Source organism: Hakea prostrata, chromosome 3 (assembly GCF_041222555.1).
Source record: "Hakea prostrata isolate BN-2017 chromosome 3, UWA_Hpros_2, whole genome shotgun sequence".
NCBI classification, from domain to species: Eukaryota; Viridiplantae; Streptophyta; class Magnoliopsida; order Proteales; family Proteaceae; genus Hakea; species Hakea prostrata.
Window position 1 is genome coordinate 55,948,456 of NC_142602.1, and position 14,819 is coordinate 55,963,274.

Here is a 14,819-nt window from a genome sequence, read left to right on the forward strand (position 1 = left end):
TCTACAAAAATAGCTACCAAAGTTGTTAAATTCTTAAATTTCAAACTTAGCCCTCACAAATTAAAAGGGTAAAGATGTAAATAGGTAATCAAAAACTTGTATTCAATCTGTATTCATACCCATTTAGAAGAATATACTTAAGAAAATAAATATCCGATTATCATCCGAATTCGACAGAATCCGTCCGAAATATAATAGGATGCGGATATGGTATTTTCACTATCCGATCCAAATCCGATTCGTTTACACCCCTAATTAAAACAAAGTTTGGAGTTAATTATGAAACTAGAACCCAACTAATATTGCCTGAAATTGATTCATAACTATCATTGCAAATAAGGATATCAAAGTAGGAAGCTAGCTTTCAAAAAGAAAAAGTAGGTTGCTAGCATAGTGTGCTACTCTGGTTAGGTACCCTTCTTATGATGATTTATATATGTATCGTCCATAGCATGTGTGTAAGCTCGATATTTTTGAGTAAACTTGAATGTCGCATATTTAATGCGCAACACCACCTGCCGCTGACGACGATCGAAATCAAAATTTTGATTTTCACCATTTTACAAGTGGTGAAAACTAAAACAACAATTTGATATTGAAATCTCGCTTGACCGTAGGCAGTACAACGCTGAAGTTGAACCCACGATTTTGTGGATCCGGGTTTGGAGTTTTAAGTGGGATGGTACAAACTTTCTCCAATTTATTTAAAAAATATTATTTGCATAACCATGTTTAGTTATGACTAGTTGAAATAATTCACATAAAAGGAGCAAAATGGATACCTTCTTTGTAGCTATAAATTCTGGTTTTGTAGTTATTTCTTATTATTAATCAAATAATTTAGGTGGAAATTATAAGCAAGCATTTTTTTTTTTTAATTACTCAAACTTTGTTGGGTAAATTGGCTTTTCATTCAATAACTATCCTTCCTCCCCTGTTCTTACCACCTAGTGTTCAATCTCTGGCCCATGCTTAACTTGATTAGGAATGATTGTTGGGGACATGCATTAAATATAAATAACTTCAATAACTATGCTTTTCAGTTATTTGTGTTAATTGACATTTACAAGTGTGAAAATGAGAATGGATTATAAGCATACAAATTGAACATTCATTCAATTTCTTCATGTAAAACATGCTATTTCTTCCCCTCCCCCCCCCCCCCAAAAAAAAATGTCATTTTATTATTTCCACCTTCACTTTAAACTCAAATTCAAATATTTTGAATAACCATAAATCCATTGTAGAAAAAATTGTCCATCCATGGGATTCAGCTAAATTAATACGAAGGAAGAAGTCTTACTAACCCGTTAGGTCAAACTAATAATAATAAAGGAACTTTAAAGATTGATAATTTTTCATGAAATTTTTTCTGATGTTCCCTAACATTTCTCCAAAAATGACAAAGGATTCTAGAAAATGCTGATGGGACTTTAAGGTCAATCATTTAAGAAAACCCAAAGTTAGGTTGATCTTCCGCACAGGCTATCTCCATTTCCCATTGTCGGTGCCACATATTCTTCATACGAGAAGGCTCTTTCATGGGAAACCAATCCATCTTCCGGCTTATGTCCTCCATCTGTACAAGCTAATAAAACATAGACAAATAAAGGAATGAGTTTTGGAGAACTCAATAAGAACAACAATGATTCCCATCCATATGTCAAACCATTAGAAATGCATATATAATATGTATGAATGCAAAGTATGAATACCACTAAGATCTAACTATGCAAGTCTCTAACAGTTGACATGCTTTAAGATATAAATCAGCCCTCCTCTAGGTAGGTTTATTCACTCTGATCCGGCAAGGACTGGTTACCTCTGTAGGGATCCTGGGTAAAATGGAAAATCCACACTGGCTCTCAAACCATGGCTGGGGTCAAGTCAACACTCTCTCACCACGACCATTGGCATAAGTACTAGCGCATGTTGGAGTTTCTAATCCAATGCAAGTCATAATGGTAACATACTACATGAAGTCCAGATACATCCCCTATGGCACCAACCAACTCGGTTCAATATCCTTCGCAACCTAGGAATAAGAACCCTCACAGACTGGTTGCAGCTATTGGACTCCATTCCATAACCTTATGGTTATCCACATATTGTTGGGGTGGAATGCTCTCATGACTCCTCACGACACCCGGTCCGTTCCTTGGACGTCTATGAGCCCAACCCTAACATATGCAACCCTATCATTGTATGACCAACAGTGGACCATCATCACATCACTGCCGTCACGGGTCATCTGCTTCAATTCCCCTACCGAAAGGGTAGTAGCATGTGGGGTACCTAGCTATGCAACTCTAGATTCTACCTAGGTATGTCATACAGTAGTTATGACAGTGTTGGAGACATCAGCAAGCATATGTCTCATACCACAGCCCTCTGATATCCCAAGCTAAGATATCCCAATGGAATACCCTTTCCATCAGAACCACAAACCATAAACTATCATCATATTACATTCATAATTGGCAAAGTATATGTAAAGACAGTACAAACAGCAACCATATAATAAGATCAGTATGCAAATAAGGTTACAAAAGTGTATGAAATGAAAGAACAGCAATAACAGACACTGGACTAGCATGTTCAAGTCATTACATAAAGATAGGATTGTATGTCTTTACCTGTAAATAAGTAGAATTCCTTTGAATTGCAAACCATAAACAATTATAAGACTTTTATTTGAAACAGAGAAAACCTATATACAGGGTTACAATAAGGTATAAGCCAAATGAATCAAATCAGTCAAAATCCAAAAGTCATTTGGTCACTGGAAACCAGCCGATCACTTGGTCTGAGCGACGCCACTAGTGACCACCCCAAAAACAGAGAGTTTCAATTCGAAACTCAGGATTCTGATCATCCGATTTCAATCCGAATTGCTATACAAGGGTGCTTTGCTTAGGGGGTTGATGTCCAAGTACAACCTAACCCTAATGAACACATGGGGGAGGTCCTACTTTCATTCCAGACATCTCTAGACATCATTTGCCTTCTAGGATTCCAAATACCAAGCAAGGTAGGCTTTTCATCAAGAGAATCCAGATCCATGGGTTTAGGGTATGGATCATGGACTTCTATCCGGACACTCCACAAATTGACCCCACTAGACCTTCGGGTTCTCAGACCTGCCATACGGATCCCGGGTTAGAAATACGGGGGTTGTTACAGGTGGTGTTGACGTCGGAGAAATCGAACGACATGTCGATCATCGGCAATATATCGCTGACTTTATGTTTATTTCGTGTCGCTGGAGGGAATTGTGTTGCCCCCTAGCAACACAATGATATATCACCGACACAATATACATTGATCAAAACAAAGTTTGGGTTAATTATGAAACTAGAACCCAACTAATATTGCCTGAAATTGATTCATAACTATCATTGCAAATAAGGATATCAAAGTAGGAAGCTAGCTTTCAAAAAGAAAAAGTAGGTTGCTAGCATAGTGTGCTACTCTAGTTAGGTACCCTTCTTATGATGGTATCTATCTGTATCGGCCATAGCATGTGTAAGCTCGATATTTTTGAGTGAACTTGAATGTCGCGTATTTAATGCACAACACCTCTTGCCGCCGACGATCGAAATCAAAATCTCGGTTTTCACCATTTTACAAGTGGTGAAAACTAAAACAGCCGGTTAGATTGAAATCTCGCTTGATCGTAGGCAATACAGTGCTGAAGTTGAACCCACGATTTTGTGGATCCGGGTTTGGAGTTTTAAGTGGGATGGCACAAACTTTCTCCAATTTCTTTAGGGCCTGGTTGGTTACATGAATCTAGAGATTTCAAATCTCTGGATTCATGAATCGAATATACCGTTGGTTGTAAAAATCTCTAGATTCATGAAATCTAGAGATTCACCCTTTTACACTAAAAACGTGAATCTATAGATTTATGGGTAACGGGTGAAATCCAGAGATTTCAAAAAAGCTATATATTTGCACATTCACAAAAATCACGTCAATCAAATAGTTTTTTAAGATGAATCTACAAATTTCATTCCACAACCAAACATCTAATTTTATAAATTATAACTCCATAGATTTGAAATCTATAGATCTGAAATCTCTAGATATTTGAAATCTCCAGACTCATGTAACCAAACAGGCCCTTAAAGAATATTATTTGCATAACCATGTTTAGTTATGACTAATTGAAATAGTTCACATAAAAGGAGCAAAATGGATACCTTCTTTGTAGCTATAAATTCTGCTTTTGTAGTTATTTCTTTTTATTAATCAACTAATTTAGGTGGAAATTATAAGCAAACTGAAGCAAACTTTGTTGGGTAAATTGGCTTTTCATTCAATAACTATCCTTCCTCCCCTGTTCTTACCACTACCGTTCTATCTCTGGCCCATGCTTAACTTGATTAGGAATGATTGTTGGGGACATGCATTAAATATAAATAACTTCAATAACTATACTTTTCAGTTAGTTGTGTTAATTGACATTTACAAGTGTGAAAATGAGAATGGATTATAAGCAACAAATATAATCCAACAAATTAAACGGTCATTCAATTTCTTCATGTAAAACATGCTATTTCTTCCCCTCCCCCTCCCCCCACCCCCCACCCCCCACCCCACCCCCAAAAAAAATGTCATTTTATTATTTCCACCTTCACTTTACTCTCAAATTCAAATATTTTGAATAACCATAAATCCATTGTAGAAAAAATTGTCCATCCATTATATGGGATTAGGCTAAAAATTAATACAAAGGAAGAAGCCTTACTGGCCTGTTAGGTCAAACTAATAATGAAGGAACTTGAAGATTGATAATTTTTCATGAAATTTTTTCTGATGTTCCCTGACATTTCTCCAGAAATGACGAACGATTCTAGAAAATGTTGATGGGACTTTAAGTTCAATCATTTAAGAAACCCCAAAGTTAGGTTCATCTTCTTAAAATTGAAAAAAAAAATACTAAAAGAAAATATGTGAACCAATCCAATTAGTCATGAGAAAAAGAAGAAAAAAAATGTTATTGATTTGTTTTTTTTGGGTAATCCTTGATTTAGTAAAATATTGATGAGGAGACAATGACCATCAACTATATTCTTTTATGTGTTTACATCGCAATGCACATTAGACCGACCTACCAAACTTTTTTTTCAATAATATCCTTCGTAAGTGGTTTAATTTATAAGATTAATAAATAAATATAAAAAAATGTTAGAAAGAAATTATTAGGAAGTTTGATCACAAGATTCACAACTGGAAAGTTGGAAAAAGTTTCTCATGTCGTGGGTCCCACATGATTATTAGGTGAGAATGCAGAATAAATAATCCCCTTGCTATTGGCAAGAAATATTTTTAAAAATTTTTTTTTTATTATGTATTTATCTTTTTAGAAGTTGAGAGGAAATTCAAGGAAAATTTCAAGATAATTGAGAAAAAGCTTAGACATTTTAAAACTATGTTAAATGATAGTTTCTTCCATTTTCCTTCGAAATTAAATGTTAGTTTATTAGAAGAAAAGACAAATATACTCAGTAGTTGTATTATTCTAGATCTTATAATATAAAATGTGGAATAAAAGAAGAAGAAAGAAGAAAGAACTCAAAGAAAAGAAGAAGAAAAAAAAAAGATGAAATTTAAGATTCTATCTTACTAAGCCCACACTAGAAGTGACAAGAAATTAGAGGTAATTCATTAATTATAAAATTATCCAACTGTAACTTAACAAAATTTACTAATGGGGAGTTCTATTATGTAAAACTAAGAGACATTTTTTGAGCATAATTTGTATTTTTGACCAATTATCTCACACTATCCGTTAAATTATCTCGAAAATAAATGAAAAGCAAGAGGAAAAGTTAACGAGTTTATTTTGGAACGCCTATTTAAATTGGACGGAAACTCTTGACTATCCACTTAAGTGAAAAATATTTTAAAATGTCTGTTTTATGCTTTTTGAAAATTAAAAAATTGCCCACAGTTACTTCTCTGTTAGCTTTGAAAATGAATTGATCATTTTGCTCATGAGGTGAAGGAAAATATAAATTTTTTATTTGATCAAATCTTACTTAATTTTTCAAATTCACAAACAAACTCCCTGGGTTCACTCTGAGTCACCTGAACTCAGTTTTACACCACAACTCCCTTTCCCCTCTCTCTCTCTCCACCTCTACAACACCCCATGAGAGTCCATAAGTGCACAAGTTTCTGCCACAATCAATGATGCTTCTTCATTAATGCACCATTCTCATCCCAACTCACTAATGCGCCAAGGAACATCAAACACTTCACTATATTGATAACTAAATAATTCAACGAATACGTATTTCTTAGAACAAGGTTTAAAGTATCGTATTGGCCGGTCATGTGATTTTAAGAGATATATCATCTTGTATCGAGTATTGTATCTCTCTGACTAATGTATTTTAGTGTAATTCAATGGAGAGATGTATTGTGAGATACTTTAAACCTTGCCTCAATGTGAATAATAACTTGTTTACTCTTTCATAACATCTCTACCATAGATTGTGAGAGAAAATTGTTACTCTACACAATGTTTTTGGTGAAAATAATTTGGACAGACATGGCAAAATATATTTGAGGTTTGAAGGTCTGGTCTAATTTGGTTTGTTCTGGTCTGATCTGGTCTAATTCAGAGGTGTCTCTTTCCAGAATATATACCTTTTTGATAACATAGACCATGCACCCAAGAATCAAGATACCTTGACACTAGAAAAATGAAAAGCAATGACTTTACAGAAAAAGGAAAAAGAAGATGAACTACAAACAAGCCTCTCTCTCTCTCTCTCTCTAGCACTGTAGTTGATATACGGAAGTGGGTTTGGATTTGTACATAATATTCGATTAAAATATAATCTAATATATAAGAGAGCATAAGATGCTTTAGTTCTCCTTCTGCTATTGCTTTTTCTCCTGAAGTTGTTTCTGCTTCTTAGTTTCTGTACCCTTTAGATTTACAAATACACATGTACCCTTGGAAAAAAGACTTACAAATACATTTTTATGATGTTTTACTATTGTCATTGCATATGGTATTTCTTCATTTACGAGTGTAAGTACTAAGATAATAATCATTTAATGATAACATTGTTTTTAATTCATAATATAATGAATCAAGTATTTATAATGAGCACAATCTTTTTCAAAATTTTAAAAGCTATTGTGATTCTTCTTTCTTTCATATAGAGCAATGCCTACTAAATATATGAAAATATCTCTACTTTTTCGCAATTCATTAATTACAAGAATCCGGAGTAATCCAAAAATTTAAGGTGTTTCTTGTCGAATCTTAGATATTTATGAGTATATTTCAGGCATGATAAATTAATATCTGATGTATTAATGGTCTTCTACCTAAAAATAGATGTAATAGTGATAGTATCTAATGAATTACACGTGGAATGAAATGATAGATAGCGAATGCATTAAGACCTATCATTGTCAGAGTCTGAAAACCCGAAATCAAGTGCTTGGTTGGCCCAATCGACCTAAATTTGATTGGATTGAAATTGACCTGAAAAATGAACATTCTCCAAAGTACCAAGGGTTTTCCAAATTATCTGAAAATTAACCACATAATTGATACTTTTCCAAACATTTTGGATTTTTCTAAAAATCAATTCCATATAGCCACAAGAATCAAGATTGATCTCACTATTTCCAATGTGATTCTTATAACCTTATCTATGACAAATTGCAAAGCTTAAGAAATTCAATAGAGTGAGAGCTCTTTGTAGAATTTGGATCTATACATATTTTTATCCACATTTATTTTAGATACAAGGTTTTATTTTTCTTTCTATTTTCTTTTAATAAAATTGGCAAGGAGGATAAAAGGGAAGGTAAGTGAGTTTTTCATAATTAAAAAGGAAAAACTTTTGTAACCATTATCCCATGTGATTATATTATTAATCCAACAATCATTCCATATGTGGTTATTGAATTTTATTTCATTCTAATCCAATTTATTTTGGTTGAAATAATAAAAATTACAAGTAAAATTTATGCACTAAAAATTATATGAGTATGATAACAAAAATTAAGTGAATTATATCAGAGTGGTGCATCAAATACACCACTTCAAGGTCCCAGAGTGGTAAATGCACACAACTTTTTCTCCTCCTTAAGAAAGACTATTTTCAAGAATTTGCACTTGAAATCATTAGGTTTGTAATGCATTCAAAAACCTATTATGAAGATTGACAATGACACAAAAATATGAAAAATAATTGAGAATGTTACTAATTTGTACATGTTTAGTTGGTTAGGCTTATTCATTAATATGCCAGCTAGGGTTGGATATTTTCCCTTCTTTTTTTTTTCTTCTTTCTTTTGAAGGAAATAATTCATATTAAGTAGAACAATTACATAGGGTCCTCAAGAGTGAATATGGTCTATTGTTGCGGGCTCTTTTTACAATCATCTTCAACTAGATTAATAACTATACCACAGAAGCATAGAATTACAATCATGATTTTATGTAGTGTCATTAAATTATGACTAAAGTTGTAGTTTGAGATCAAGGTATTAAACAAACTCTTAGCAAAAATTGTTGGGGTAAGGTTGCATGGAAAACTGTCCCCCCCCCCCCCCTTAGGGATTTGCTTGTGCAAAAGCCTTTGGCATCGATTTTCCCTATAACCAAACTGAAATTGATGTATAAGTTTTTCGACTTTTTCCCCCCCTTCTTCTTTTCCTTTTGAATCCCAATGCCTTACCTTATTCATCTCCCCCTCTCTGTGTCATTCTACATTGAATATGAAGGGATCTAGGGTGAACCAGGCGACTAGTTTGTGGCTATTTCTCATCATCACAATGGGAGTGGGTGTATATGAATCAACATGCATCCAAGACGTACCAAAGATTACTGTGTGACCCGTATCATGCTACAAGAGGACACCAAAAGCTTATGGATGTATGTACTTCGGAAATTTTCTCTTAGTTGTATTTATTTGTGCATGATCATGACTGGTTCTAGCAAATTTGCCTCTACAACTCAAAGCGGTTATAAGTTTAATATTGGTTCGCAAGGCTTTCCACTCACTGCTCTACATTTAGAAGAGGAGGGCAAGCAATGAATTGCATTGTGTGAAGCAAGATCAGTATCAGAGATGGAATAGGCGATACCAATTGCTAGCAGTAACCAACATAGTGCGCAAGAAGCGGCTCCTCGTGCAGTTACAAATGGTTGGTTATTAGTGTTGAACTATTTTGCAAACACTCTAGCGAGCCTAGTCAATTCTACGTAAGACTGTTTGGCCACATTCCATTCCCTTGTTGTTTGGTATTATACGCCCTAGGTGCATCTTTTACATTGTAGCATTACATATTATTACTTTTACCAAGAGATATATAAGTTTTTCATTTAGAAAATTCGTTTTTCTTTTGTCTAAATCATCAATGGATTCGTTTATTTCAGTATCAATCGCCCAAGATCAGTAACAATGCAAAACACATTTATGACTACAACCTCTCTCACAAGTATTTAAAACTAATTGATTTATAACCTCATAAATTGATTATGAGAGCTTGAATGAATCGATTGAAGATGAATAGTCAAAACCCTAGAAGATAGAACTTAAAAAAGAAAGGAAAAAAAAAACATATTATGAACTTCTTAGAATATCATGAATTCCATACGAACTTCGTCAAAGAGGAAGAGTTGACAGGATTTTTTGGGTCAACGAGTTGACAAGATTGAAATGTAGATGATTTTTTTTTTGTAATAAGATTTTTTTGAAAACTAAAACGCATTCATTAACTACTGGAGGTCTCTTCAGAGGCTGACGGCGGCGGAGCTGAATTCCATGGAGGCGGCGTAGCTGCATCATCATGATCTGCCATTGGATATAAGAAGAGGTGATAGGATGTAACTGTTGGCCAGTTTTTCTTTCTCGTTTTCAAAATTTAAAATTTTCAATCTACTCTCTCTATATATAGAAGATTCCATTTTCATAAACGCATAACGTACGTAACTACTTATAAATCTATCATCATATTATCGTTTACCTTGAAGAAGATTAAAAAAAAAAATTGAACTCTTTTTCAGTGAAGCACATACATTTGTTTTTTGAAGAGAAAATATGTGTGTCGAGAACTCGAGATGTCTGAAAATAAAGTGCTCTAACTGTTAAAACAAACAAATGTATTCATGCATGATGCATGTACCATGATTCATGCATGGGTTGGATCGTCCAGACATGTTATTCATGATTCACTTACTTCCTCACTTACCCAGTTTCAGTTTTCAGTTTCCTTCGTGTTGCAGACTTTTAATTATCAACTTTGATATGAAAATAAACAAGAAGAAGATCAAGAAGATTCAAGGTTTCTTTTTTGTCAAGTAAAAGTTGAACCACAGAGATCAGACAAACCCACGAGAGAAAAGCTAGATAGATAATCTCATGGATCTATCTATCTTTCTATCTACATCTCTTCTGTCGCCCAGAAGATTTCCTCCATGAGAACTTTCACATGACATTAACTACAACATCCCAGATAGAATTATCCAATGCAGAATCTAAAAGAAAGAAAAGAGATCGAGAGAGGGGGGGAGAGAGAAGAGAAACGCTAGTTTCTCCTTATCTCTTGTGCCTTCCATCTCTGGTAAAACTCACCATTCACGTTCTCTGAGAGTTGCAGAGAACTGCATGAACGAAACAAGAGAGATCGTACCATTCCACCAATAATAATCCGCCACGTGCTTCAACAGCGTCAGTCCTTTCTTCCATTTTCTATCCAACGGGCAAGTTGGGTCGGGTTCACAATCCCCGGTATGTGGGTCCCATCCATCTTCATCAGTTCCGCCACCGCCGGATAACTCTGTTGCGCCACCGCTGCCATCATCTCCTTCTCACCTCCCTTCTTTTCCGCAACTTTCTTCGGCTCTGTTCTATCAACCTTGGCCGGAGATGGGTCCCACTTCTGCCCGAATAGAGTTCCACGGGTTAGGAACTCGTGCGCCAGGTACCCAGCTAAAACCCGATTCGAACTCGGACGAACCGGAGTCGGACCTGGGTTCGGGTTCGGATCTGAATTCAGAGCTGGAGCTGGGGCTGGGGCCGGATCCTGACCCGGATTAGTCTTGGTAGTGATTGTAGTTGACGGTTTGAGTTTGTGAAGACCTTCTTCTCTTTCCTTCCGTTTCCGCGACGACCCGGGAGTCAAAACCCGACGGGGCTGATCCGTCATTGCAATGGAGCGCTCTGTCGAAATCATGACACCTCAGCAAAAGCGTCAAACTACTCTAAATTTAACCCCACACAGACGAAACCGCCCAGATTGCCCGAATTGTGGTCCCCCCCGGTTACTGTCAAAGGTGGATGTCATTAACGGTAACCCCAGAGGTTAAAACTGTAAAACAGCAAAGGAGAAAGAAAAGAGAAAAAAAAAAAAAAAAAGGCTTTAATGGAAAAACAAGATATCCTTAAAAAACTCAAAGAAAAGATGCAAGGGACAAGAGACTCAAAAGAAGACGATGATTTAACACACAGAAGGAAGTGTTGGGCAGGTAAACGATGAGATCGGATCGAAACCACAAGAGTGGCGAAATCTGAGGATTTCGCCGGCCGGCGGTGACAGAAAAGTTGCCGCCGGTTATAGAAGATGAAGAAGTGGGTGGGAGAAAGACACAGAGAGAGAGAGATAGAGAGAGAAAGAGAGCGAGAGTTTTCAAGATTACCACTACCTGAACAAACGAGGGGCTGGGCAGAGACGGGTGAGAAGGGAGAGATTTTAAGAGAAAAAGAGAGAGAGAGAAGAGAACAGAATAGCATTGAGGGGTTGGCTTTTTATAGAGTTGAGCATTATGAGAGTACCCTTGACTTGCGTTCGAATATCCAAAATGCCACTGCAATGACAGAAATGTCCCCGGATTTTTTTTTTCTTCTATTGTGGTCCCACTAACTGTGTAAGTCGACCGTACATGCTTCACCTTTCATGTTTCGAAAATCACAAAGAAAGCAAAGATCCAACGGATGAGATTACAAGATATAGTAGTTGGGCGGTCTGGTCCAATCATAGCTAGAGCATTTTCCAATGTCTCTGTGAGCCCCACCAAATTCCAAGCCCAACTCATATGAGGTCGACCTCGTGGAATCTTACCTTCCGACCTCCTATATCAAGTTTTTTGAGAGTTTTTTTTTTTTTTTGGTAGGAAAGGTTTTTTGAGAGTTGAGAATTGAGAGTGTCGAGTGTCGACTCATCAGCGGCCTAAATTACCGTTTTACCCTTCTATGGAATTTCACGAAAAGGGTAAAGATTCTTTCTAGCCGTCCAGGAATAATTCATGGTTAAAGCCGGTAACGTATCGGCATCTGATCGGATGGTACACACATACCCTTTTATGTGTAACCGTTCGCAATACCGCGTTCATATGGAATCAACTCCGCGGGTCCCACATGTAGTGGAGGCAGATGTATCTATTCAATCTTGAATAAATTTTTGTTAAAAAAAGACAACCAGAGATTGTCAGCGTGTATTTAGAGATAAGCTATATAGGGGATTTAGGGTGAGGGGTAACGTTGGGAATTTGAAGAAGTATGAGGATGTATTTGTAATTTCAGGAAACTAGGGGGTCTTGAGCGGAGAATTGACGTAAACTTGTGTGGACAGAAGAGGGAGAAGAGGCATCCAGGGTGGGTGGGTGAGACGTGAGAGTGTGAGCCAGTGACACATTAATCAGTGATTTCCATAAAATCATCATTCGATGCGATTTTGCCGCGTGTCGAATTCATTTATCAAACACGAAAGGAGGATGAGATGGTATTGAAAACTGCAATTGCCCTTTTCGTTGTCTTGGTGGGCCAAGGTTACTGATAAGGCACTACCACGTTAAACACGTATAAGTTAGTGCCTATCCAAATTTGACAAAAAGCATATAACCCATAGGTAAGAAACAAAATTCTTATTAGGGATAATTACTATTGGCTCGCTTTATTTTGATTTTATTATTAATGTACTTTTCAAAATTACTAATCCAACTTTTAACTTTGTTTACAATTACTATTATCCCCTATGGTTAAGTTCTGTTAATTTACTGATGATATGACACATTTATATTTTCTCAAAAATCCTAAAATACCCTTATACTTATCTCTTTACTTATTTACCCTTTTGTCAAGTTACAATAGTACCCTTAATTAATTATCGAGAAAAAAATAACTATAATCCGTTTTATTCTAAAAAAATACCACCAAATAAAGAAAGAATGATTGAATAAAACTCAAATAGAAACCGAAGAGGAAGGAAAATCGGATTCAACACAAATTGGAAACTGAATATCATCTAAAATATTTTCAAAATAAATAAAGTTTAGCAAAGGTGGAAAACCAAATTGGATTTGGATATTGCTAATTTCTTTAATTCAAAATAATTGAAGCTTATTGAAGGCAGAAACCAAATCAAATTTGGATTTTGCCCATTTCTTTTATTCAAAATAAATGAAGTTTAATAAAGGTGGGAAACCAAATCGAATTTGGATTTTGCCCATTTCATTAATTCAAATAAATGAAGTTTAAGGTAAAATTGACATTTAATCTTGTTTTTATAAATGGGTAGTATCGTCTTTTGATTTCTTAATTTTAATGAAGGACAAATTAGACATTACATATTCAAACTTAACGGCTACTTAACACCGTTATAAGGAAGGGGGCAACAATAATTCCATAAAGAACAGGGTTTTATTAGTAATAAAATCAAACTACAGAGAGGCAACAATAATTATCCCTTTTTATCAATACATCTCATTTTTTATAGGATAAATTTTTATGATTGGATGAATTTTTTGATATAAAATTTATTATGATAATTTAATCTTGATGGATCAAATACAAAATTTTAGGAATGCAGTTCTATTTAGAGGAGCTGTTGCTTTCATTATACATATGACTGCTTCTTTCTTCTTTTTTTTTTTTTTTTTTTTTTTTTTTTTTTGGTATGTACAAGTATATAACTTCACATTAAGGAGTCTCAAAGAGCTCGTCAGAAACCTTATCCCAGGCAATTCATATTATTATCGAGGAACTTGCTCTCTTTCAAATATTTGTAAAATGGATCATGGGATAGTACTTCATACGAAGGAGGTAGATGTTACTTTATATAGGATTACAATGACAATTTTGTGGCGGCTCAAAACAAATGTGGACATGGTTCTTTGGAAGCTATAGTTGAACTTAAAGCCATTAGAGATGACATTCTTCTTGCTTATTTTTTAGGAGCTGTTGATTTGCATATCCATTCAGATTGCTTACTTGTAATCTTTGCTCTCTGAAGTCTCTAATCCTCTTTAGATTTGATAAATTTCAATTTAGTTATGGGTATTTTGAGACTTTGTTCTTTGTTTAGTCGGGTTTTGCTTAGTTATATTCTTAGGTTGGCAATGATTTTGCTGATTTTTTTTCAGGGGATGCTTGTAAATTCTCCTTAAATAGAACTTAGTGGGGGTATACGACCTTTTTTTATTGTGGATTTATTAGATATGTATGTATATATTTAGATGTGCTTCTAACGTAGTGATGTTACCCCTTATGTAAAGACAATCAGTCTAAAGAATGAATACAAACCCTCTCCATCGAAGTAAGTTGTCTCCCCATGCCCCACCCTTACAAAGAGCTTGACACAAGTTGACATGTGGTACACAAGAAAACCCAAATGTTGGGGGGAGGGGTTGTTGGGTGGGTAGGATCTGTACGCCCAAAGAAGGCTTAAGTTCTAATCTCCCCCTCCACACCTTTCCTTCCTCTGCGCCTCCTGCCCTTCTCCCACTTTCCATTCTCATGGCCTATGGGCCCTGGGCCCTAATCCATATGAATGCTTTGACG

The 14,819-nt window shown here is 35.4% G+C and overlaps 1 protein-coding gene across 1 annotated transcript; it reads right to left on the minus strand.

The window, feature by feature from the left end:
• Positions 1–9,540: 9,540 nt before the first annotated feature.
• On the minus strand, positions 9,541–11,741 carry LOC149022562 (uncharacterized). The gene has a single exon (XM_089147300.1). It carries the CDS (start codon positions 11,215–11,217, stop codon positions 10,714–10,716), a length of 504 nt encoding a protein of 167 aa, XP_089003426.1. The 5' UTR covers positions 11,218–11,741; the 3' UTR covers positions 9,541–10,713.
• Between the last annotated feature and the right edge of the window lie 3,078 nt (positions 11,742–14,819).

Excerpts from the sequence above, each read along its gene's own strand:
- LOC149022562 (XM_089147300.1), bottom strand. The coding sequence starts at position 11,217 with ATGATTTCGACAGAGCGCTCCATTGCAATGACGGATCAGCCCCGTCGG.